At 40.8% G+C, this 25,154-nt stretch overlaps 3 protein-coding genes across 19 annotated transcripts in view; 1 reads left to right on the top strand and 2 right to left on the bottom strand.

The window, feature by feature from the left end:
* Positions 1-1,014, bottom strand: part of STRN3 (striatin 3) — a 62,583-nt gene extending 61,569 nt beyond the window's left edge. For 4 of the 5 annotated variants that reach the window (XM_039551967.1, XM_039551970.1, XM_039551969.1 and 1 more), the window contains exon 1: positions 597-1,014. In XM_039551967.1, coding sequence (XP_039407901.1) covers positions 597-917 — 321 coding nt within the window. In that variant the 5' untranslated portion in view covers positions 918-1,014. The remainder of the gene's footprint in view (positions 1-596) is intronic. The other variant, XM_039551971.1, reaches the window with a different exon arrangement.
* On the top strand, positions 353-25,107 carry AP4S1 (adaptor related protein complex 4 subunit sigma 1). 4 transcript variants are annotated; one of them, XM_039551972.1, is made up of 7 exons: positions 353-450; positions 8,188-8,388; positions 9,805-9,891; positions 10,962-11,030; positions 14,108-14,119; positions 21,601-22,496; positions 24,865-25,107. In XM_039551972.1, the coding sequence occupies exons 1-6, from the start codon at positions 367-369 to the stop codon at positions 21,727-21,729; spliced, it is 582 nt and encodes a 193-aa protein (XP_039407906.1). In that variant the 5' UTR covers positions 353-366; the 3' UTR covers positions 21,730-22,496; positions 24,865-25,107. The 4 variants fall into 4 exon arrangements, with proteins under 4 accessions (XP_039407906.1, XP_039407907.1, XP_010390326.1 ...); XM_039551973.1 differs by lacking the exon at positions 353-450 and adding an exon at positions 1,110-1,207; XM_010392024.4 differs by lacking the exon at positions 353-450 and adding an exon at positions 1,236-1,598.
* The window catches only part of HECTD1 (HECT domain E3 ubiquitin protein ligase 1), a 63,149-nt gene continuing 61,519 nt past the window's right edge, over positions 23,525-25,154 (bottom strand). For all 10 annotated transcript variants that reach the window (XM_039551964.1, XM_039551958.1, XM_039551965.1 and 7 more), the window contains 2 exons: positions 24,925-25,069; positions 23,525-24,534 (listed from right to left, as the gene is read on the bottom strand). In XM_039551964.1, the coding sequence (XP_039407898.1) occupies positions 24,397-24,534; positions 24,925-25,069 (283 nt within the window). In that variant the 3' untranslated portion in view covers positions 23,525-24,396. The remainder of the gene's footprint in view (positions 24,535-24,924; positions 25,070-25,154) is intronic.

Genomic DNA, 25,154 nt, shown 5'->3' with positions numbered 1-25,154 from the left:
GATTTACCTGAATTCCTTTTCCTCGTCCGGCCCTTGCTCGGGAGGCAGGCACTCCTGCCTACTCCTAACTCCCTCTTTTCCCTCCAAAGCCAGAGCTCGCTGAGCTTCAGGGAGGCGCCAGTCCTCCCTCCCAGGCCCGGAGGCTCTTGCTGTCTGTAACCCGCACGGGGCCGAGGAGCCCCGGAGTCATTGTGCTGCGGGAGCCGAGCACAGCTGTCAAGGCGCAGCGCAGCTCGCCCCGCCGGCGGGGAGAAGGGGAGGAGGGTCACAGCCCCGCGCCGCGGCAGCACCCGCCCGCCCTTCCCCGGCCGCGCTCCGGGCGAGCGGCCTGCGGGGCCGGGGCCGCTCCGGAGCCGGGCGGGCGCCATGCTACAAACCAAAATGGCTGCCCCGGGAGGGAGCCCGGCTCGGGCCTCCGCCGGTACCGCCGCTCCGCCGGACCTCGCCCAGGTACCATCCCCGGGCCACGGCGACCGGCGCGACCTCGGGGGCCCCGCGGACCCCGCTCGCCCGGACAGCGCTGCCCCCGCACTCCGCGCGCAGCCCGGCCCCCGGAGCCAGCCGGGCCAGTCCCAGATCACCCTCGCCCCCGGTACCTGGAGCTCGGCCCGCTCCACCTCCCAGTGCGCCCTCTCCATCTCGAAGCGAGCCCACTCGTGCTGGATGTAGTGCAGGATCCCCGGGATGGTGTAGTGCTGGGGCCGGGACAGCTCGGCGGGGCCCGCCGCCTCCTGACCGGCCGGGGCCGCGGGGCCCTGGGGCTGCGGCTGTTGCCCTCCTCCTCCGCCGGCTCCAGTCCCCACGCAGCCCCCACCCGACTGCAGGTTCATGCTCCCACCCGCCTGCGGCGGTGGCTGCTGCGGTCTTGGGGCGGCCGCCATCCCACCGCCTCCTCCGGCTCCAGGGTGCTCGTCCATTGTCTGCGGGGAGCCCTCCTCCTCGTCCCGCGGCGGGGGCCGGGAGCAGGGGCCGGGGAGGGGCGAGCGGCGCTGGCTGGGGCGGGGAGGAGGGGGCGGGCCGGGCGGGGGGGCTGCGCCGAGCGGGTCCGGGTGTTAGCGCAGCGCGGAGCCGCCGCCAGCCGCCATTACAGCCCCGCGGCCCTCCCACCCTCCCACCCGGCCGGGCGGGGAGCGAGCGGCGCCTGCCGGGAAACCGCGGCCTGGCCTCCGCCGCCGCCTGCGGCCCGACGCGCCTGCGCGGGAGGGAGGTGAGCGCCGCGCGCGGGGGAGCGGGACGGCCCTGGGGCTGGCGGTCGGTTCTCGCGGCGGGGCGGCCTCGCCCCCGCCTGGGTCGGCCCCGGGTCGGTCGGTCGGTCGGTCGGTGGGTGATGGGGCTGGCGGCCTGGGGCTCGGCCGGGCGGCTCCCGTCTGCTCCGGGTGACAGTCGGAAGTGGCGGCGAGGCTCGGTTCGCCCCGCGCCTCGGGAGTGCCGAACGCCCTGGGAAGAGTCGGCGGGAGTGCGGCCAGGCCGGGGCCTGTGACCTACAGCGGCGCGCAGCGCGCGTCAAACACTGCAGTTTTTGAGACTCTGCGCAGTTCAATGGTGCGCTGAGTTTGCCCTACAAGGAGGTGGTTTAGAACAGATGTATTAAATTTATGGTATGTTTCTGGAAGCTGGCTAATCTCTGGTCATTTTCATGGTATCTCGGTTGTGATGTGTGTAATGTATTCCCCGCTTGATGAGGTTTTGCAAGAAATTACTGGTCGATTTTATCTGGCTCAGTTTTCTCAGTGATAGCAATGCAGCGTTTGATGCTGTAGTTTGAATATGCTGCAATTACCTCGGTTGCAAAATACTGCTTTAAAATGTAATACTTAAAAATTATCGTCACATCCTACTTCAAATGATCTGTAGGTCACCCATTTTAAGTAAGGTAGGTCTTTGGTTTTGCCTCTCTTCAAAGTTTTTGCACGCTGTAAAAATTCACTACATGGATAGTTTCCTAAAAAAGGTCCATTCTTGAAAGACCTAGAATTCTGTTAATTACTGGGAAAAAATACTGTTTGTCTTAATACTGGTGTTTCCTTTCTTTACTAATCTTTCCTTAGGTGTGTTGCTTCAGTTAGTTCATCCAGTCCTTCCTTTCTTCTCCATTAAATCATTTCCTACTAAAATGTCATTGTACATTCTTCCTGATTCCATACCCATTAGGCAATCTAAATCCAACTCCTTTCCACCTCAGCTGATTTGTTTTCATTGTCTACTGACAGTACTTAATCATTATTAAAAACTGAGACTTAGCTCATAACCAGTTTAATCTTTTGTTTAGCTCCAATTGTCCAGGACTTTCCTCATTCCTGAGTATATGGGAGTTATTGCAGTTTAATTCCGTTACTACATTCAGCCAGCATTTTGTCAACAGCAAAGGAAAACTTTTTTATTCTTTCCTTCCTCCCTTGACTTCCCTAGATAATTAAGGCTGCTTTTTAAAAAAATCCCTGTCCTGAAATTGAACACAGTGTTTTATTTTGAAGCCACACAGACATACTTGTTTCATCTTTTTGATGAATTGTTATGGGCACCAAATTTAACCAGAATGCAAAAATGACTTTCACTGATAAATTTAAAATTGTATGTGGTTTTATTAAAGCCTTGTTCACAGTCAGAACAAAAGTAGCAAGACCAAGGGTTCTGATTATGTGTGTGGTCTTCATTTGTTACACGGTTTTGGGCAATAAATCTATAGGAAGCTCAATAAACAACAATTTTAAAATACTTGTTCCTGTGCTACACCTGCCTGTGCTTCATGCCTTTATCATTTAGCCATTTAAACATTTTCATTACTGTTTTAATTCCAGTTTAACCCATTTTGTTCTACATTTGGTGAAGGGCCTAGAGGAGAAGCCATATGGGGAGGAGCTGAGGTCACTTGGTCTGTTCAGCCTGGAGGAGACTGGGGGGAGACCTCATCACAGTCAAGTTTCCTCGTGAGGGGAAGAGGAGGGGCAGACACTAATCTCTTCTCTGTGGGGACCAGTGACAGGACCCGAGGGAATGGCCTGAAGCTGTGTCAGGGGAGGCTTAGGTGGGATATCAGGAAAAGGCTCTTCACCCAGAGGGTTGTTGGGCACTGGAACAGCTCCCCAAGGAAGCGGTCACAGCGCTAAGCTGAGTGAGTGACAGAGTTCAAGAAGCGTTTGGACAACACTTTGGGGCATAGGGTGTGACTCTTGGGGTTTTCTGTGCAGGCCAGGAGTTGGACTCAGTGGGTTCCTTCTTTGTGGGTTCCTTCTAACTCAGAATATTCTATGATTCTATATTTCATGCACACATAAAATGCCATTAGAGCTCTGCATCCAGAAAATCAACTTGTTTAGAGTTGGACAGTGTGGTACGTTGTTTACCTATAGTCCTATCTAACATTTATTTTTAATTCTTGGTGAAGCAGTTCTGTAAATATGCAGTCATGCCATTTCTTCTTTGCAAGATTTTATCTCTTACTTACATTCTAGCTGAGAGCCCTAGAATGTTGCAAACCTTTCTTAGAGTGCAATAACTAAAATACTTCTAAATCTGTAGACATTGACTGGAGTGGTTTTAGTTTGAGAGACACGTGTCTGAATTACAGCTGTACAGCAAGTACAATTCAAACTTAGGTTGGGTTTCTTTTTTTATAATTTATGTCCCAGAGTATCTATAAATACTAGTGAAATCTGTGACAAACTAAATTCAGTGCTTGTATCTATACCAGAGAAGTAATTAAAATTAGGCGTAAAATATGCTTTATATTACTGCGTGTAGAATCAGCTGGGTTAGCCTCGCTGGAGACTTAAGATCTTTTTATCTCCAGAACAGGTACTGCAGGCTTTGCCTCTCTGTGAGGTCTCAGCTGTTATCTGAAAAGGAGTGTCACTCAAACAGGGACAAGTTACTTTGAGGTGTCTCACGTGGTTATGCAGCCTGCAGAGCTGACATGTCCTGGAAGCAGCTCCTGAACCATCAGCCTGGCAGTGTGAGTCACACAGGCCAATCACAATATGAGTTTTCTCTCATAGATATTTATCTGTGAGAGATATTTTAATGAGGGTGAGATCTAATACACTGGAAAAGCTCATATTTAAATCACAGCAGATAAACTGTATATTATCTGTATGCATGCCAAATTATCCTTACAGAAGAAGTATTTTGTAAGGGAAGTAAAGGAGAGTGCTACTTAGTCACTCCAGAGGGTAATTTCTTTGGAAGGAAAGTTTGCAATTTCCAGACTTTTTGCATCTTCCCCAAGTGATACCTTCTGAGGTTTTTGTCTATAAGGATTCTTCATTCAGTGATAGAGTTTCATAGGTGTTTTGTAGATTGGGTATGCAGGACATGCAGGAAGCATATACCATAGGCTGCTCTGGACAAAATTTCTAATGCATGGTTGACTGGGATGGAGAGAGTAGGACTTGATAGTCCATGAGGATCTCGATAGTCTCTTCCAGACTTCGGTTCCTAAGCATATTTGTGATGCAGATAGTTGTCCAGTGACCTGGAATGAGACAGCCTATTCATTTCTGACAAACAGCCTTCAGATAGTAATGTCTTTTCATTACTAAAATGAGCAAAATAATGGCAGAGATCTGAAAGGCTTGCATCTTGTCACCAATTACCTTGAACCATTTGATTCTGCATGCATAAAAGCATCATAATCCATGTGTATGTGCATGGATACACGCAGGCATGTGCATGAGAATGCTCAGAAAAGCATGTAAGAGTTGTATCAGAAAAAGTGTAGCTGGCTTTGTAAGTAGAGTACTGATTATTGATCAAAAATGGTAGCTTCTCAAATACAAAGAACTTGAAGGAATGGGGTTTCTTTACCCATCAACATGCAAAGATACGCTTTTTGTTTGTTTATTATACTTCACAGGTTTCTTAACATCCTACATAGGCAAAACTCATTTTAACATGTTTTCTATATCTGAAAGCCAAGATGAAAAGAGAATAAATAAACTTTGTTTGTTAGAAACAAAACTCAGTCATTTCCCTTTTTTGCCTAAATTGTGCAAGCAAATGCTTTTACTACTACAAATGATTTTTTTCAGAATTAGTTCTAAAGGAAATAAAGAAACCCCTTAAGATATTTTTAACACTAGCATTATTCTCAAAGTCAGCTATGCCTGCATGCTTTTTGTAAATTTTTACAAAATTATTATTTGAATTTGTTAATTTATTCCAATTTTTCTGTACAAAACTGTGTGCTTGTGCTGCCATTTATATGAACAAAATTTCTGGTTACAATTCTGAAAGCTATCTTTGGGGCTGGTGGGAAAATACAGAAATGCCTACAGAAAGAGTGGACTTCTTTCCTACAGACTGATTACCTGTTGATTATGTTTTCCATTCCTATCAATAATAATTGTCTCATAAATTACAGATAACATCTTTGAGTGCTATTGTGGTTCTACCTCTGTTACCACGTTTTTAATTTTTTTTTATCTATTCTGGATAAGAGCATTTGTGCAGATTAAAAAGACAAAACAATCTGGTCTAAATATTTTCATCTGTAAAACAATCCAGGCTATTCATAAGGATAAATGCAGTTAAAATAGTCATAACATCAGAAAGGGATAAAGGGATTAACCGTGTACAAAGATTTGGTTAATAAAGGAATAATTAGGATTAGGGGCCAATCCTGCAATAGGATCATATGTATCAATTTGTTGTATGTTTTGCTGTTATCTATTGCTTAACAGTAACTCAAAGTACAACAGTTCTGTCAGTGCTCCTGGGGTAGTTGTATTGTCCTCCCTGTCCTCCTGTTCTCAAGCCCTTGGTACCATTTGTGACTAAATTATTAAAATATCTTGGATCAAAACAGAGAACCATTAATTGTTGTTTCAGCAGTGCCAAACACAAAGATGAAGTGTAAAACTCAGATGAAAAAAGAAAAGCTGTCTATGCTGCTGTTATCTGTTACGCAATTGGTCTCCTGTGTCTGAGCTTGCTTAAAACAATGGGCACCATTTCTTAGATTGTTTCTCTTTCATGCCACAGCTCCTTCTTAAGTAGATTTAAAGCTTCAGGTTCCTTCTTTTGTGAGGTTGGCCCTTGCTAGGGGTCCTCATTCTGAGCTGGAAGGAGTGGTTCATTCTTGTCCTTCCTGGAAGGTTTGTATCAAAATCTGACTATGTGATCTCACTGTTTCAACTTTATGCTTAAAAATATTAAGACATCTTATTGCAACTCTTACTTCCAGCAGCAATTCAAAGTAGAATGTGGGGGGGAAAAAAGAGTCACATACTAAACACAGCAAAGATTGTATAGATGGTAGTATCCCATTTAGTCATCAATGTCAGCCTACTTGCCATCCAACAGTGAAGATCCCATCATACATTTCTATCTGGGCCCTTTTTAATCTTAATGACCTGGTTCATTCTTTCTCAGAGATGAACTTATGCTGATGCAGAAACTGTGGGTGCAGTTCACAAGCTGCATGCACACCACGGCAGCAGCACTGACCAGATCCACAACTCTTCTGTCAGAGTGACACAACAGAAGTGCGTTCCTGAAGAGGTTTCGTATGCCTGGAGGAGATGAGAAAGCTCTGAGACTGTCATGATTCCAAACAGATTCTGTTGTCCTGAGGATTGATCCTGAACTAACTGTGTGTCACTTAACTAAGAATGAATTCTCAGTATCAAGTCAAATTAGTAAAACTACATTTGAAATTACATACAGAAGTCTAAACTTCTTTGTAGATGGAGTAAACCACAGTATGCTGAGAAAAAGAGGGTCACTTTCTTGAGGTCCAAGTGGTGGTAAAAGAGGTGACTTCTTTTAGAAAAAAGTGACCACTGTGAATCAGAAGTAAGCAATAATTAGTGTCAGCACAATATATGGGACTTTTTGCATCACTGTCATGAAAGATTTGTATGGTATCACCCATGGATGGTATATAGCCAGCTTATTCAAGTTGCTAATAATATGATGCAGCAGCCATGCAGCTTGCCTTTTATTTTGTCCCCTTTTGCTTTTCTGCTTTAAGATACACTGTTTTTACACAAAGAGCTACACTGTGTTGTTTTGTGGATTGCTGATACATTTTTTCTATTTAGACTTCCTCACAGAAGCTGTGAGATTTTAGGTGCACCAGGTAAGGACCAACTCTTCAGAACTGGAATAGAAGGAATAACTTTTGCAGTAGTTCCTGTATTTTCAGTGCACAAACCTCAAGACTATTTGGGCCAGTAAGTTTGGGATCCAAATAGAGAGTCAGATGGAAAACATTACAGTGATTGTTCTCAGGCATTAAAGAAAATAACCCAGAATTTCTATTTCAAAAAATTACATTTGCTTCTTACCCTATTTTCATGCTTTTCAAAACATCAGAGATGTCAATTGTTTAGCAAGCAGATTCTGGTATGTGCTGTGCTCTTTTTAATGCCCTCTTTCACTGTATTTTGCGTGAGGTATATTTATATTCTACAGGTATGTTTCAGTGGTGTTGGTGGATTGATGCTTATTTAGATTGAAGTAAAGCTCTCTTGAGTAATTAATGTGAACAGATTTCTCTTTACTTGTTGAAGACCCACACTTAGTTTTCATTGAGCGCAGAACTTACCTTTTGCATAAGTGTGGGAAATCAGACAGGAGAAGACGGATTTGAGTAGCTCTTGGTCCAGCTCAAGATGTGTGTTGATACTGCAAATACCCAAATATTTAGGAATCTCTCATTCTGCATTAAGAAATGATCGTGTTGTGGCCCATGCATTTCCCTTTGTCATCTCTCCATTCAATTTGATATGACAATGGCATGAATGTAATTGTTAAATACAAGTCAGGGGGAAAAAAAGTGCTTATAGGCAAATTTTACTCTTAGGAGCTGTATTAGTGTGGCTCGGTATCAGGCAAATTTCTGATAATGTTCTCAAACCAGCTAGCATGCAGGAAGAAAATGATGAATAGATTTATGAACAAGTAATTGTTGACTCCTCCAATTTCCCAAATCCTATAAGGAAATTAATTTGATTGAAATGTGAAAATTTCAAATGTGAAAGCTGTTATTACATAGTTTGTGATTAGTTGTGTGGGGGGAAAAAGGGAGTTTTTCCATGGGATGCGTGCAAAAGATTCAAGTTTTTTTTCAATGTTCTATGTTTTGGCAATAAACTTAGTTATAAATATATGCATACCTGGGCTGGCTAGCTTTTAGGAAGTATTTACTCCTATGCATTGCCACTTTTTTTTTTCCTCCCCTCCCAGAAATACTCTTCTTCATTCCTGCACCCAAAATTGAAATCTACCACTGAAATCAACAAAAAAGAAATGATAAAATTTTTTCTTATGGTTAACAAACAAGGTCAAACAAGATTGTCCAGGTATTATGAGCATGTAGAAATTAATAAACGGACAATGCTGGAAGCTGAAGTAATCAAAAACTGTCTCTCCCGTTCAAAGGATGAGGTAAGTTTTGTAGTTTTTGTTTTGTGCATATCTCACACCTTTCCTATTGATAATTCTGAAGTCTATCAGTGTCCATTGCAGGTCATTATTTCGTATGTACCCATGACAAAAAAGATTGACTTTCTAGATTATGGGTTCAGCTGGTTGATCTGTTATTCTGTATTGAATAAATATGTTTTTCTCAGGCTTACAGAGATTTTGGAGTAGTGTGTATCACTGTCATGAAGATTCCTCTGGTTTGTTTGAAGAAGCTCAGAAGTCCAGGAAAAACTAATTTTATCCTTGTATTTCTTGTCTGGTAGAGACGGATGGAGAGATACTACTGTTGTTTTGCCAGAAGGTAGACAGCAGAGTACTGACAGCTCCAAATTTAAACAAAGAACTTAGGATAGAGGATTCCAAATTTTGAAAACATTATCTAAAGCACAGGGGGGGTTGGAAACACAAATTTTTAGGCCTCTGTATTAGAGACCTAAAATTATTTTTTATTCAAAAAAAGTGTTCATGTGTTCCACAAGAAAGTCAGAAAACCCAGAAGTTGGAAAATTTCTTGGATGAAGGTCGAGATTTTCAGGACTCACTTAATTGAACCATTGGTTCTTCAAGAAAAGCACCAAACTTTTGCACATTTACTTGAATTAGAGGAGAAAGATGTGACTTGGACAGTGAACGAAGTGTTTTGGTTTGTATTCTGAAGTCAGCTTCTTTAATTTTCATTAATGATGTGTGTGTTCTTGCACAGCACTCCTCACATACTTCATTCTAGGAAACCTCAATAAAAATAGCAGTTCTTATAAAGTCCCTTCGTTCGCAGCTTTGACAGTGGCTAGAGAAATGAACCTCTTGGTGCAGCTCTGCGAGGGCATTTCCGAGCACAAGCTCCAGCGCAGGCGCTGCCGCTGCCATTTCGGGCACCGAGCAAAATGACAGAGAGAAAAGGCGGCGGCATCTCCTCTAGCGCCGTGTAACGGCGCCACCTCCTGGCTGCCTCCTGTTGGGAAAGATGTACATTCCCCTCTGGGTCTGGAAGTCTAATATTCTTAATTTTTACATTAAAATAGTCATAATTTTTTAAATAGGGAAATTACCTTTAGGTCTCTTTTTGAAAGGGCTTGCAAGTGAAAATTATGGGGAAGTATTGGGTGCCTTTATAACACCAAACAAGTCACTTCAGTTCTGCATGTTTCAGTTTTTCCATTTAAAAAGTGGTGGCATATTTTCTGCCAGCAGATGAAAAGCGTGGTGTAACAGTTACCGTACTAAATTTCTTTCAAGTCAAAATTTATGAATCGGGAAATCCATTGTTCTCTGTGCGTCTTACAAACCTGAAAGCTCAGGCTCTTTGAGCAATGTGCTTTATACTGTTGTATGCTTAAATGGCAGCTGCTATATTGGGCTCATTTTTCTTCTGCCTAGTGCTCTTTCATTGAGTATAAGGATTTCAAGCTGGTGTACCGACAGTATGCAGCCCTTTTCATCGTTGTTGGCATCGACCAGACAGAGGTGAGAAATTATATACCCTCTTGCAATGAACGTTTATAGTGATTATCAAAGGCTAGAGCTCAAGTTTTCATCCAGTATGGAATTTTTCAATAGCAATTAGAGAATTTCAAGGAGTCATTGTAAAAAAATTTTAAAAACCCCCAAGCCAAACGAACATACCCCACACCTCCCCCAATTTTTATTTCTGTGAAGTAAGAGAGGTATAAAAACAAGTGTGCTATGTTTGACTTCGGTCTTTAGCGGCAGAATGAACTGTTACCATGAGGTAGTCTTCCTGAGCCTTGTACCGATTCTGCACTAATTTATGTGGGGTGGGGTTTCTCAACAAATGTTAGCATTACAGCCAGATCAGCTGTCTCATCTGTGGTGACTTCTCGCTGTTTTTAATGTCCTTGGCCAAAGAAAAAATTCCTATACTGTCAGCTACAAAGATGCCATTTTATTTTGCTTTTCAAAAAGGGGAAAAAGAAAAAGGTATCTGAAAGGTGACAAGTACTGTTATTTCATTTGTTCAGGTTGCACCTGGGAGGCCTTAGTGTTTGCATTGGTTCCTGGTTCTCAGAAATTAATTCAGCACTTACTACTGGAGACCTTAACAGGGTGGTGTGGAAGGTAGTTGCTGCCTACCACAGTGTCTTCAAGTCAGGGTTATCGTGGCAGGCAATTTGGGACAAATTATTTTAGCTTTGCTACAGAAATCACCCAGCAGAGGCTGGCTCTGTGCTACAGCTGGCTGGTGTGACTGCAGCATGGGTAAGCTTAACCTAGTTAGCTGTGTCTGTCCACAGAGCTGAGCTGGGGGGCTGGAACAAAGGATGCAGTGGGATGGCAGCAGCATTCGGGTGAGAGAAATCCATTGGCTGTTGCAGAGCTGCTCTGTGTGGCCAGCCTGGAGCTGCTGCCCTGAGCACTGCCCAGCTCTCAGTACCTCTGCTGGGTAACCACACACCTGAGCAGAGTGCTTACTCCATTGTCTAGTGGCTTTCCACTCACCACAAACTGAATTAACACAAAGAATACTATTACATTTTTTAGCTATTGATTTAATATTCACTTGGTTTTAATTTCAGAATGAGATGGCAGTGTATGAATTAATTCATAATTTTGTGGAAGTTTTGGACAAATACTTCAGCAGAGTGGTGAGTGAGACATTGAATCTATTATGAAACATTTTTTCTTTCAAAATTTTGATGAAAGTGTCATTTCAGAGAATAAGTCAAAAAAGAAAAATATTTAATATTTTAGAATTTTGATAAATATTATCACTGTGGGGAAAAGCAGTATGAGTTGATTTTTCAGAGAAGTAAAAGTATACATGGGTTGTAAATCATCAGACAAGGAATACCAGAAATATTTCTGTTAGAAAAGCATGGTTTTATATGCTATAGGATTTCTTTGGGTCATGTACTCTTAAATTAGTCATGGGAATTTTATATGTTTTAAAGAAATAAAGAGGTTTTACTTTGCAGTTCTTATGAAGTTTTTAGCATTACATCCCCCAAATGAACTTCATTCATTATTAAGATGGTGTAAGCATGAAGCAGGGAACTGACATCACTCTCACTGAACAAGATCAGAGGGATGGAGCAAAAGAAACCTCAAAAACCAGTCTGTACTTGTACTCCCCATATTGTTGTCAGGCAACAGTGGATATCTGATAAAATAGCTATTATAGAGATAGTAATTTTGTTAAGGATTCAACATCAGACATGGCTCCACTTAAAATGACACTGTTCCTTTTGGTGGGCCATTTTTTTGCTTGCTTGTCTTTACAAAGTTTGAAAATGCAGCATTGTAATTCTGGTTAGAACATTTGCCATTTAATATAGGGTTTGTAATAATCTTGTTACAAAAAAGAATTGACTGAAATCATACTTTGATGTGTTCAGTTTTAGTTAACCTTTGCTGAAACGTGTTGGATCCCTCTCAGAAAAGAGGACTGGATAGTTTCCTCTGTAGTCCATGTACCTGAGGGTATTACATTGGTAACTGTACATACAAGGTATCAGTATGCAGGGTCTGTAACTGCTTTCCCAGTTCTAGTACCATAGCAGGCGTGGCAGAGAATTCATGCTTGAAAAAGTCATCTGCACCCTTCACTGTTTAGATGCCTGGCAAATCTTTTAGGCTGTTATCTCAAGTGACATTGCCCCAGCCCATTGAAACTGCTGGTACTAAGTTTATCACTTTCTGACTGTACTGAGTTCAGAATTTGTCTCTTAAAATTGCTGATTGTAGTCCCAACCTAAGCAGTGATAACCAGGAACGGAATTAGATCTCGGCAGCACAGGAATGCACAATAAAATTTAGTCACATCTTATTTGTCTGATTGAGCTAATAGTTGCCAACCATGTCTCAGGTTTTATTCAATTAAAGCAGACAAAAATAGATGTAGTTCTTATAAATGTAGTGTATATATTATTCTTTGACCACACGTATAAACCAACCACTGATAGCTGTTAGAAATTTGCTGAGTTCATCATACCAGAGGGTTTTTTTTTATTTTCCATAGCATTTAAGGTTTGAGACTAGAGGAACCTAAAAGGGGGGTGGGTGGTAAAGGAAATCTCATGCCATTCAGTGGTTCTGGTTTTAATATCATATAACACGATAAATGGCAGAGCACTAAGACAAGGGCTGTAATTCTAGCTGAGGTTTCTGACAGTAACCACAGAGCAAGAAAGTATAAATCTCTACTTTTACAGATTAGTGTTTAGGATTTGTAGAATTTTAGAAGAATCCCAAATTATGATGATGGCAATGGAGACAGAACACTGGGAAAGGAGAGAACATTCGCCCCACTCTAGAAGGACTTTTTGTCATCTATTATTTTTAGACTTGAGAGCTTTAAACATTCTCATGTACTCTATTTTTATCTAATGGAGTTTACAGAGCTTGAATTCAGATATGAGAACAAACATTAATGGAATTAGGGGGAAAGCTTTCAAAGTTGCTTGTGAGATGTAATCCTGAGTCCCCTTCACTTTTATACAGCTACCCGGAGAAAATTCTGCATACTGTTCAGAATTCCAATTCAGAACTCCACCTACTTTTTAATGCTGAGAAAACTTAAACTGATCAGGCCCTTAAAACGCAATTTTTGTGATGCATTAAAAACTTCTAATTGAAGAATGGCAGAGTCACTCAGCAGAGGCCTGTAGACTAAAACTAGTCCAGTTTAGATCATCTTTAGACCACAGAAGTAGTAGCAATTTTACCAGTAAAACCTTACCAGCTTTACTCTGTCTTAAAACCAGGTTTAGATCATGAATGAACACCACATTATCAAGCTACATTCTCAGGTAGCAGATAAAGATTCCCTCTTTTAGTAGAGACTGGGGAATCTCTACCCAACTGTGCAAGATCTTAAGTGCTAAGGCTGTTATTAATTGTTTCTAAGTTTAGATATTTAACTGAGGCACCTAAGTTAGAAATTTGGTCATCCTAAGCTCCCATTACTGGCAGTGGAGACCAATAAGTATCTCGAGAAAGTGAGTCATGCCTCAGGTGTGCCAAGTCAACTGGTGAAGATTCCCATCTCTTCTGCTGACTGCAGAGAGACCACAAGGGCTTCTAACTCAGACATTTTGGTTAAATGAGTAATATACTGCTTGGGGTAAATACAAAAATAGAAGTGAAATGATGACTATATGAAGAATTGTGTTGCTGGGGCTGGAGAATACTTAGAAATGCTAAGGGTCCAAGGCTTGGAATTGCCTTGCCTTTCCTAATATATGCAGCCACTACCACAGCCATGGGTATATACAGTGTCTAGATTTTGCTGTTGAATGATATGCAGCAACAACTTTAACTGTGTAAACTTGGCATTAAGATCCTGGTTTTGCAGAAGGAGGAAGAGAGAATATAGGGCTGGAACTGCTGTGATTAGAGTTGCTGGTTTTCTACCCACTCACTCAGATGGCACTGCCCTATATTCAGATTGTTACTTGTGGGTGACTTCACTGGTTTTTTCTAAGTAAAGCAATAGCTTTGATTACAGAGACAGGTAACACATGTAAAGCAAAGCAGTGTTGCAGAAAAGAGCATGTAATTGTCCAGAACAGAAATCTGAATCACTCTAAAATTTTCTCTTGTTATTTTGAAGACTTTCTTTATCGTTTGAAGGAATGTGTAATGTTTAATGATAATGAGATGAGATCATCTGAGATAAGAGATCAAACTGTAACTAATGGCTGCCTATCTCTTTTCCTTGCAGAGTGAATTAGATGTATCCTTTTCAGTATCAGAAATCCATTTGTTATCACTTTTTGGTGTATGTTCCAGTTCATACTGTCTTCATAGCACTGACTGTCAGTCAAGTCAATGCAGAGGTTCACCAGTTTTGCACTTGGAGTAAGTAGCACCCTTTTGGCACCTTTCTGAAAGCATAGCTGATGTTCACATGGGTCACCTATTTAAATCCCCCATCATTAAGATAAGCCTGGTTCCATTTGAAGTAAGATACAGAGAACTTGCTTTGAGAGAACTAAGTACATGAAAAGTTAAATTCATGGGGGAACTTTCAGGCTTAACTAATTACTACTTTAAGTTTCGCTTTGAGTTTACAATGAAATAGATATTGAAATTACTGTAATAACAACTGAATGTTACAGCTGTGTCTTGAGCCAAATAGCAGCACTATTTTTAAGATTATTTGCAGTTTGATCTTCTTTCGTGAAAGCAAGAAGTGAGTTTTACTTTCTGTATCCTTGGAAAGAGGGAAAAACCTGAGAGGAGGATATTTAGGAAACCAGGTGTTAACTTTTTTTCCCATTCCTCCCCTTACACTGCTGTATTTTCATGTGTATGTTTTGCAGGATATTAATTAATATATGATTTAAAACTTCACCCAAATACAAATACTAAAATACAGTCCTGAACAATTACGCACAAATAGCAAATAAATAAAACACAATACTGGAAAAATTAAACCAGGAGAATGTAGCACAGTCTTCCTTCTCAGTTCTCCCAATTCCACTGCATGTTCACTCTACTCCAGCAATTCTTATGCTTATATTTGTTGTTGGTTAAATGCAGATCTGCTGGTACAAAGACTTTCAGTTATACACCTGAAATACAGTTACCATCTTGCAATTAAGTCCTGTCAAGTAATTTATTTACTTTAAGAATTACCACTTATGAAGAACATAGGAAAAGTCTGTAATTTTTCTTGTTCTTACCTCTTTACTGAAAAAGGAAAAAACAAATCAACAGGAAAGAATTAATTTCACTTTTGAAAATATTTTACAACTTGCTACATGCTGATATTCTGTCTTATTTGCTGACTACACACACACACACACACACAGAGTCTGTGTTTTCTTCCTGAAATTTAGAAAATGCTGTGGTGTTAGTAAAACACTTTTAAATTCACTGATACTATGAAAGAGCAATAATGACATTCCAGTGTGCAGGGACTCTTAAGGTGTGTGAGCGATTATAGTAATACTTTTTTTGTATTCAGTTAGTTCTAATCCTTAACTATGTGTTCATGTATATGAGCTTTGCTGAATTAGAGACTAACCTGACCTATTCAGTAATTACACATGAAAAGAATTGCCTGTGTTTCCAATAGTGTACTTTGAGCATGCAGTTGCCTGATTATCTGAGTCATTTGGTACACTGATGATTCTAAATTCTGCTGCCTCTGCTCAGCAATTTCCTACCAAGAGCTCTACACCTTGAGCTACTTCCAATAGCCCATTTAATAGCTGAGAAAGGCTGCTGCATATCATAGAATGGTTTGGTTCAGGAACAATTTTACAATAAAACATTTTACTTCTATATATGTACAAAATAATTCTCCATTTAGGAAGAAGACCTTAATTCTTAAGTTTGAAAGACTACTTAAAATAGTCAAAATGAAGTGAGATACCCTCCCTATTAAATGTAAAGCAGAGGTGTAACTATGAGGATGTGGGTTGTTCAGGACTGTATTTATTTTTGACAACAGCTTGAATAGCTGACCCAGAAGAACAATCTGGACAAGTGCCTTAGCTATTATTGCAGGGCAAGAAATAAACCATCAATCTGCCTTTCATAATGTGTAAGAAAATATCATCCCCTGACATTAAACCACTGCCTTTGCCAAAGGGTCTCATGCTAACTCTTGTGCTCAGTACAGTTAGCTTGGATGCAAAGTATCTGCTGGAGAAGGTATTGTCTGAGGGTCTGCAACAGTGAACACCAAGTAGTATTTACACAATCTTTGTTTACAGAGTATCTTGCAGGAGACTCTCATAATTTCCTGACTCTCTGCTATTATTTTTGTGTACAAATCCATAGGAAGTTTATTTTAAATGTGATAGTGACTATTCTATATAGCCAGTAGTGTTTACTAACATGAAAAAAATACCAGGAAATTACATGAAATCAAAACTGATTTAAAATAGACCATAATTACTAAGGCTATTCAGCTATGCACAGTGCAAATCCAGTTAAATCCAAAGGCTGAGACCATCACACAGTGGGGATGTCCCTGGAGCCCACACCAAGCCTGCAGCACATGCACTGGGGTTCTTGCAGCTCCCAAACATAGTGCATTACCCCAGTATTCCTGGCAATGCTGCTCCAGCTGAGACAGAACTCCAGCTCTCACTTAGCTCCACACCCAAATCCATCCAGGGCATCCACACTGTAGCTCATGTCATGGTCTGTCTGGAGTCAGATGTCGAGAAGGGTGCCTTGGGCACAAGGCAGGGACTGTGTCCAATCTGAATCCTTCCCAGGAGGATTTATACATCATGTTGGTGTGTGACATAGGCATGTATGACACTAAACAATGCATGAACAATTGCACAGTTTTCTCATGTATACTGCAAAAATGAACATGGATTAGCTATTGGCTAAGTACTTGAGAATAGCCAGCTTTTTATAGAAGCTTTCATGTGTGAATTGTGAACCACTTAGCCATGATATGATGTCCACTTTCATTTTGAAAGTCGGTTACACACTTAAGAATACCTATGCTGGAATGACATAACATTCCTAAAGTTGTTTGGATTGTTTTTAAAATATCAGTAAGCAGTGTTGTTGGGCCAGCTGAACGAACAAGGACTGAAACTGTCCCTCGGGGTGTTGTGCCCTAATGTGTTCATAACACTGAATAAGCCTCACTTTGCCTATAAAATAAGTGGGCAGGGTTTTCTGTAGAACTAAAACTCCAGCTTGGGTGGTGTAGGAACTACTTTCTTGCTATGATGAGGACAAAAGAGACTATGAAAACACAAGTGTTAGGACAGCAGATTTATAGGGAACAAAATGCTGGTGAGTGTGACAGTTTCTAAAATTACTAAAGGTAACTTTTCTATTGCTTGAACTGGTGAAGCAAAGCTTACTTGAAGATACATTATTAACTTCCAGAAGAAACAGATACTTATCCTCCCCTTGTGGGAAGGGAGGGGGTGACAGAGTGCTCTAGGACTAAGCATCTGAAGAATGTTGTCTTGATCCAAAAAAGCCACTACATTCCATTGCAACTAGCTGCTGCTGCTCCTCCTAGGATAGATAAGAAGCTTTGATACAGGGAATACTTCATGCGAATCAACTGTATTCTTCAGTCCCCAGTGGGATAACACTGAGAATACAGTGCATTTAGGGAGTGAGAAAATTGAATGATGAATTTAGTCTGAGAATCCGTAAGGATACACTTCAGTTTGCACTGTAACACAAGTGGAAGAAATGGAAACTTAAAAGGACTAGCTTAAAAGTAGCTTAGTTGTTCTAGAGTTTCACAGAACCTGAAGGCACCTTTGTCTCCTATTTAATGTCAGCATAGTCATTTGAGGAAGAAAGGGTCAGAAAGCATTTCATGGGTTTCAGTGCCTTAAACGTGCCTGCCATTAGATAGGCTAAAAGTTATGGAAAGTGAATGTTATCAAAGATGAGGCAGAATGTGTGAGTCTAGACTACATAAAGAAGCAACTCCAACTCAGCTCTAGTTGAAGATGAAATGTACAGGATAGAAATTAAGGGTTTGTAGTGCTGTATATTCAGTAGCAAACCATCTGCCCCCTATGTACCTGCACTGTAATCTACAAAGCCTTTGTGCTCCTGGGTGTGTTCTGTGATCATAGGGTGCACTTCATCATCTCTTAAGCCTGGATACATCCTTGAATTACTTGCCTGGAAAACCCTGAGATGTCTTAAAATGCCTCCATATGAAGAAGTTATTTATTACATACAAATCCTAACTGTGCCTTTTCCTCTTCTTTTCTTCCCCTCTCCCCTGCTCAACTGTCTATATAATGTTTTGGGAAAGGTGACACAATACTTGTGTCACATTTACCTCCTCTTAGTATGAATGTGGCATAAAAACACTGGAAAAGTAGAAAGTACCATTGATGTCTTTAAGAACAGGAGCTCTTAAAGTTACCAAAAGCCAGCATAACATTTAAAATGCCAATTGTGTAGGTACCATTTACTTCTGCTGCTTGGTATGCAGCTGCTGCAGGATTGCCAGAAAAAAGCAAGTCTGCTTCTGCACACTTGTTTAAAAAGTCCTGTTAGCCTCTGCATGGATCTAGTGAAAGTCCCTTGATCTTCTTTGTGGGCAGCCAGGATTCTTACTGGAAGCAAGACCTTAAATGACAGCTCTGGGTGGAGCACATGGCAGTGCAAACACCAAATACAGCTTTTTCCTGTTGCCAGCTGCTCAAACTGGTTTGCTTTGCTGCTTTCAGTTGGGTGTGGATCTATGACTTCAGGGCTTTAAACCCTGAAATTTGGGGTTACTTGCCAAACAAGTAGTAACAGGTGGGGAGGATGAGCCTTGCTAAGGATCAAATACATATCCTTCCCTGGGCAGGGCATTCAGACATAATAGCTGAGCTGTGTTGGCAGGATGCAATAGAGCATAGGTGAAACTTACAGGAAGGGGAAAAGAGCCAGGGTTGCTCCCTGTACAACCCAATTGTTTGCCAAGAACAGTGTGGTGAAGGGAGGTAGGATGGTAGGTTGAGGGTAGAGATTAAAGAATGCTTTGGGACCTTCCAAAATCAAGTTGATAGATCTTTCCAGAATGGTATTAGTATCCCCACTCAAACTGCAGATGAAATTACTGTTTCTGGAATGATGACTGTGAGATTACCACATTAGAGATGGACAGAAATCATACCACTTCTCTGCAATGGAGTAGGCCTGTTTGGAAATAACCTGGAATGGCCTGCAGGGGAATTTACATCTCATTGAACCACACTGGGTCTGAGTGGAACAGCTCCAAGATTCTTACTGGTGTGGGTGCAGTTTTCCCTTGACATGGTATTGGCTCTTCTGGAAATACATCAGGGGAAAAACAGTACTAGATGTGATTTAAATGTCTTCTTAAACAGGATGACGCAGAAAAATAAGATGGGAGTGTCAGGTTGCTGCATCGTCACTGATCCTAGCTGAATAAGTTGTCTGAGTTTTAGATTCTAGGAACTGTTAAAGGAAGAGGAAGGTCTGGACTCTGCCATGGGAACTGGAGCAGTGTGAATCAGTGGTAGAATGTAAAAACTAAAAGCCAGGTAGGGGCTGGCTTTCCCACTTGTTGAAACCTGAATGGAATGTTATCTAATTTCCTTAGTAGATCCTGTAGCCCAGTGCAGAGCAGTGCCAGAGATGAACTAAGCAGCAAAACCGCTGTCTTTCTAAAAATTCTCACATTACTGGAATAAAGAAATCCTAACTTCTCAGATTAAAATATTTCTGTAAAGGCTGCCTTACTCAGTAAGTTTATCATAGCAAGAAATTTGTCTTCAATCTTTCAACTGCCAAGCCAAGTAAAGCTACCGCCTTTGTCTCTGGCACCACAGAAATGGTGACTTTGCAGTTTTAAGGACAGCACTGCTCTTCAGTATTAAAAGGCATGAGTCTGATTTTTAGAAACAATGCAGGCCTATGCTCAGATCCAGGAAGAAGTCCAGTATTTGAAATATAATTTAGAATTAAATTAGGTGGTTAAGTTTAGGTCACCAAATTAGAAGCCATCTGATGAACCATGGGCATCCCCAAGACCCTGTTGACAGCTATAGTTTCTCACCTAGCAGTAACATGTAGAAAAGTTATCTGGGTACCTGAATTGTGCTACTACACATCCCTAGACATGCTGTGCTCTTGGTCAAGCAGAACACTTCTGCTGGAGCAGTGATACAATTGCTTCCCGTTCTGCACAAATACACAGTAGCACTGAGTTCAGCCCAGAGCATTCAGAGCAAGGAGGAACAAATATACACAGATACGTGGCTCCTGAGCTGTTGTCATTTGCAGTTCAGTACTCACACTGCTCCTGCTCTTTGGCAGAGCAGTACAGCTGACTGCCTAAGTCAGATTCACTGGCACTCAGCAGTCAGAGCAGTCTTCTTCAATGCCTGAGTCCTGTGCAAAAAATAAGACTGAATTATCACACTGAGCAGAGGAAAATGTTCAAAAACCTGATTCTTGCGACTCCACTGATTAGCAGGGAAGTCCACTAACATAAATACAAGGACTAGAGCAAAACCAGGCTGTCTTCCTGAGTTCAATCCATAGTGTCAATAAATAGCATAATGGACAGAGAAGGCACTCAAGAGACTCATATCAAACTGGGGGAAATGTATTGAGAGATGTATTTAGAAGTTACTGTACAAAGTCTTGCTAGCTCCACTGTAGTAGTCCTCAAAACATGGGCAAGATTTAGAAGGTACAAAATGCAGGCAATGCAGATCTGTTGTGCTCAGTATAGAACATGTAAAGAGCAGCAACAGGTGGAGAGTAGGGCAGATAAAGGGTTATTCATGCTCTGTATATGTACGTCAGTGAGGCATAACAGATGCGTCCAGCAGGCTGCTTTGCTGTGCCCATTTCCATTTCAGGTTCTGGTGATAAATGGCAACATCCGACTCTTTTCACAGCACAACCCTTGGCAGTTGTTCAGTGGACGCACTGGACACTCATATCTGCATGTATGCACTTGTGTAATGAATGCCAGCCACATCATACCCCAGTAAGGCCTGTCATCGGGTTTTTTTGAGACAGATGCTGTTAGATAAAGTTAAAGAAAGATCGGTTATGGACAAATTTTGTATATCACAACTACGAATTTGTATTGCTCCAGATTATCTTCCTATGGGTGAATATTAGAGATTATAAATACATTTTAGAAAGTATTTAAAATATGACCATTTATTTACTTCTGCTCCTTTGTGAGATTTACTGCTAGATCAATGACTCAACTTTATGTATCAGCACACTCCTCTTAAGCTATTTCCAAGCAGATCAAATACAGTTAAGCTATTTCCAAGCAAATTTCAAGCAAGGAAATTTTGAGAATCTAGTGTTTAAGAACTTGGTAATTACTTTTCTTGGAAGAATGCAGAATTTTTATATCTTCACATTCAAGGTTGTTAGCCCTTGATAACATTTTATATACAAACAATACATGGTACTCATGCAGAGTAGAATTAACCACCTACCTCTAGTTTACCTGGCTTTTGCCACTGTGTCCTACTACTATATTCCAGGACAGGATACTGTTGGGGCTTCAACATCTCTACTTTTGACCACTCTGTGATCAGAAAAAAAGTGTCAGTCAAACCACTTCCCTAGCTTTATTAAAATAATGGCAAATAAACTAGAATAAATTAAGAAATACCTATTTCTGTAATTTTTTATTAAAGACTTAGGTGCCCAAGATTTTTTCTGAATTATCCTCACATTGTTCAAAATACACTTAACTTGAAACGTTTCTAGATCATGTTCAATTTGGACAGAGTGCACATCATTTTGGATGAAATGGTGCTAAATGGTTGCATTGTGGAAACGAACCGGAACAGAATTCTTGCCCCTCTGTTTGTGCTGGACAAAATGGCAGAAGGCTAGGAAGATGGAAGAGTGACTAAGGCATTTTACAAAAGATGGCAAAAGCATCAAGAATGTGCCCATAGCACTTTTCTGATGTTGCAAGACTGACTGACGCAACATTCAAATTAGTTAGAAAATATTTTTCATTTCTCTTATTCTCTGTGTACCCAATGGGAAAGATACATGTGGATGCATTCAGATGCAGCTTTACTGACCCAGCAGAAATCTTCCTAGAATGGCCAATAATTTTAAAACATTTCGAGGATGAAGAAATGGAAACTTACCATGACTGACTAGATATCACTTTGAATTATGTAGTATCATGCCAGACCTAGAAGACAAAAACCATGGAAATATAAATTCAAACTGAGTTTCAGTCCTTCCCTTAAGCACCAACTTGATTTATTTTCATACAAATTTACTGTTAATAATAGTTCTGTGGTTTTTATGGCCACTTTTAAACTATATTCATCCTTCATCAAAAGCTGTTTTCCCTCCCTTTGCCATGCAAGTCATGGACACAAAAAGAAAAGTACGTATGTATTAAGTATTTCTGCATATTTTTCAAGTTGTAACTGGAATTATTTAGCTCTTAAATATTATAATATTAATAAAAGATAATTAAAATCAGAAGTTTAATACTCTTTTGTCATGTTGGCTTCATGAATTACACAAAACCTTTTCCGTTTTGGCACACCAGTGATCTTGCATGTGCTATCCATGCACCAAGATTAAAACTGTTGCAGAAGATGAGGAATAGAAGGTACCCAAGTTCTCAGTACCAGGTAGGTACCAAATGAAGTCTCCCTTCTTGAGCAGGAAGCCATAGCTACCCTACGTTGCATTCCCAGGCATCCAGCATGGTGACTCACACCTGCACACTGCTCTCTAAGCCAGGGGACAGTTAGCAATCTCAGCTTACTTCCAACTTACCTTTCTAGAACTCTTATCTGGCTCCTTCTTAACCTCCAGCCCAACCCTAGATATAACCTGGTACTGAACAAGCATATTCTGCATCAAAGCACGTACTGGTCACATAAATACCACCCAGAAAGCAGGGTCTAAGGAGCAAAGAGTGTTTGTGTGTGACAATAATCCATGGGGCTTTCACACAGTAACACGTTTATCGAAACAAGATGACATTGGGTCTGGAGCAGAGTTCCACAAACCTGGACACAGGTGTTTGTCTGAAGCACAACAGGCACAGGACTGGGGGGGATGGTGGATGTTCCCCTCCAATTTTGCACTGGGGGAAATCTAAAAAACAGTGCTGTAAAGTCCTACAAATAATGCCATGAAAAGAAATCTGGCATCAACCTGATCTGTATGTGCAAGGCAGAGTCTTTTGGCAAGCCCCTCTAAGCAGTGGCCTGAGAAAAGGTTGTTAACAAAGAGAATTGGCATGAAGCAAAACTTACTACATAGATTCAACTACAATAGCCTTTTTTTTTCTGGTATCAACTACTTAAATATGCTTAAAACCATAGTGTCATCTTGCTTTATCTTACTGTAATCCACTTTTTTCCAATAAATATCACATGTAAAACCAAGATAGCCACTCCATCTCAAGTAAAGCTGAATCAGCTGTAGCATCTGACCCAGATTTTATTCCAGTGTAATGAAGAACTATGGTCTCAGGATACATGGGCTCACTGAAGAGCACCAAAACCTGCCACATGCAGGTTATTACTGCCGGACTTGTTCTTAAGAAGTTGCACTTATTCTGAAAAGACTTGAACACAGAGATGAATTTGTGAGATCAGTAGTTCTTTTATGTAGTTCTTTTAAACCTTTAAAAAAGCATGGCACATTGTTCAGAACATGTACAGAGATTTAATAAGTACTAATGAAGTATTCAGAAGAGACATTTTTATATGTTGCAAACATTTTAATGATTACTTTTTGAGCTTACACATTGGGTGCTTTTTTTTTTAAACTTCAAACTGCAACAAGTTAAATAAATGTTTATAATATACAAAGAAATACAACCGAAAGTAAAACTTGCTTTAAGTGTGCCTTGCACTAGGAACCAGTGTTTTTTAATAGCTTTATTGTTGAGCTGCACAAACACACTTAAGGATTTGATCTTTATAGCAGGGCATTTGAGAAATCAAAATATATTCCCACTTGAAAGAAAAAGAAGAAAAAAAAAATGGTTGTGCATGATTATACGCAAAAACCCACTAAAATACTCCAATAGTGCAGGCACCATTAAAAAAGAAAAGGCTGGAGATGCCCATTAAGTCTAAATTTTAAAGGAAGCAAGTTTCTGACCATTTAGCTTAAAGCCAGCAAAACAGGGATCAGTGATGGCAACTGTAGTGTACAGGGTATTAAAAGACAAACTTTACACAATACACTGTTAGAAATTTGTATCAGTGAACACTGAAAATCTGATGATCTGTTCTTTGGAACAGTCAAACAGAAACACCTTAATTTCCAGTTGTGCAAGCCCTTGAAGCATCACACAGTGTTCTGTGCCAATTTCTTGCTGGCTGTGTAGTTACAAGGATTTATTTTGTCATTAGCAGCTAACAAACATTCCACATTTTCCTAAAGCCTCACAGGTGAAAAAAAGGCAAGTCTCGTCAGAGCACAGCGTGGAGATCGTATTTTTGCACACAAACACAAGAGGCTTCGCTAGCATCAAAAAACACTTCCATGTCCCAGGCTGTGGTCAGTGGCTCAGTTGAGATGGAAGCCTTTCTCCATGGTAGCAGCTAGCAGACGCTCCCTCATAATCTCCTCAGAAGAATACTCAGGCAACTTTAGGTAATGCACACATGTATTCACAGATGGATAACTTGCATCTGTAGCATCAACCTGAGGAAAAAAAATGTTTACTGCAGTTGTTCACAGCATTCAGTATGGAAGTTAAAAGTTGTAAAGTCCTGTAATTCATGGCACTTGCTGCATACATAACACCAGTTGTCAGAAACAGTAACATCAGCAAAGCTACAGGCAAATTTATAAATATACTTGCTTTATATGTACATTAATACTTTGATATTTAAATATATGAATTGTATATGAAAATATGAGATACATATGTATGATGTCAGAGAACAGACCTGAAACAAGAGGTTAGTACCGAAACTCAGCATAGTGCCATAAATGAAGTAACTAAAATAAAAATCATCACTGTTATTGTAGAAAGTCTCGCATTGCAAAGCCAAAGCAGCTGGCTTAAAGAGTGACCGGGAGAGGCAGTACCTTGCGCACAACAGTGAGCCGGGGATGGAGGTTTGCCAGCCCTCCTGGTGGGAGTGTCGAACAACCAGTGGTGAACTGGAGAAAAGCCTTCCTCTCATCCGAAGACATACCACACAAGACTCTCACAAATCGAAGGAATCCAGGGCTTAAAATAAAGGAAAATAATTAGTTCTGATAACACTACATGAGAGTGTGGAGCTTTTTTTAATTTCTCTTAACTTGGCACAGCA

This window comes from Corvus cornix, chromosome 5, assembly GCF_000738735.6.
Source record: "Corvus cornix cornix isolate S_Up_H32 chromosome 5, ASM73873v5, whole genome shotgun sequence".
In the NCBI taxonomy this organism is placed as follows: Eukaryota; Metazoa; Chordata; class Aves; order Passeriformes; family Corvidae; genus Corvus; species Corvus cornix.
This window is presented reverse-complemented; position numbering and strand designations above follow the sequence as displayed.

Coding starts and splice junctions, on each gene's coding strand:
- AP4S1 (XM_039551972.1), top strand. CDS start 367: ATGCTACAAACCAAAATGGCTGCCCCGGGAGGGAGCCCGGCTCGGGCC. Junction 451..8,187: donor CTCCGCCGGACCTCGCCCAG/GTACCATCCCCG, acceptor CTCCCCTCCCAG/AAATACTCTTCTTCATTCCT. Junction 8,389..9,804: donor TCTCCCGTTCAAAGGATGAG/GTAAGTTTTGTA, acceptor TCTTCTGCCTAG/TGCTCTTTCATTGAGTATAA.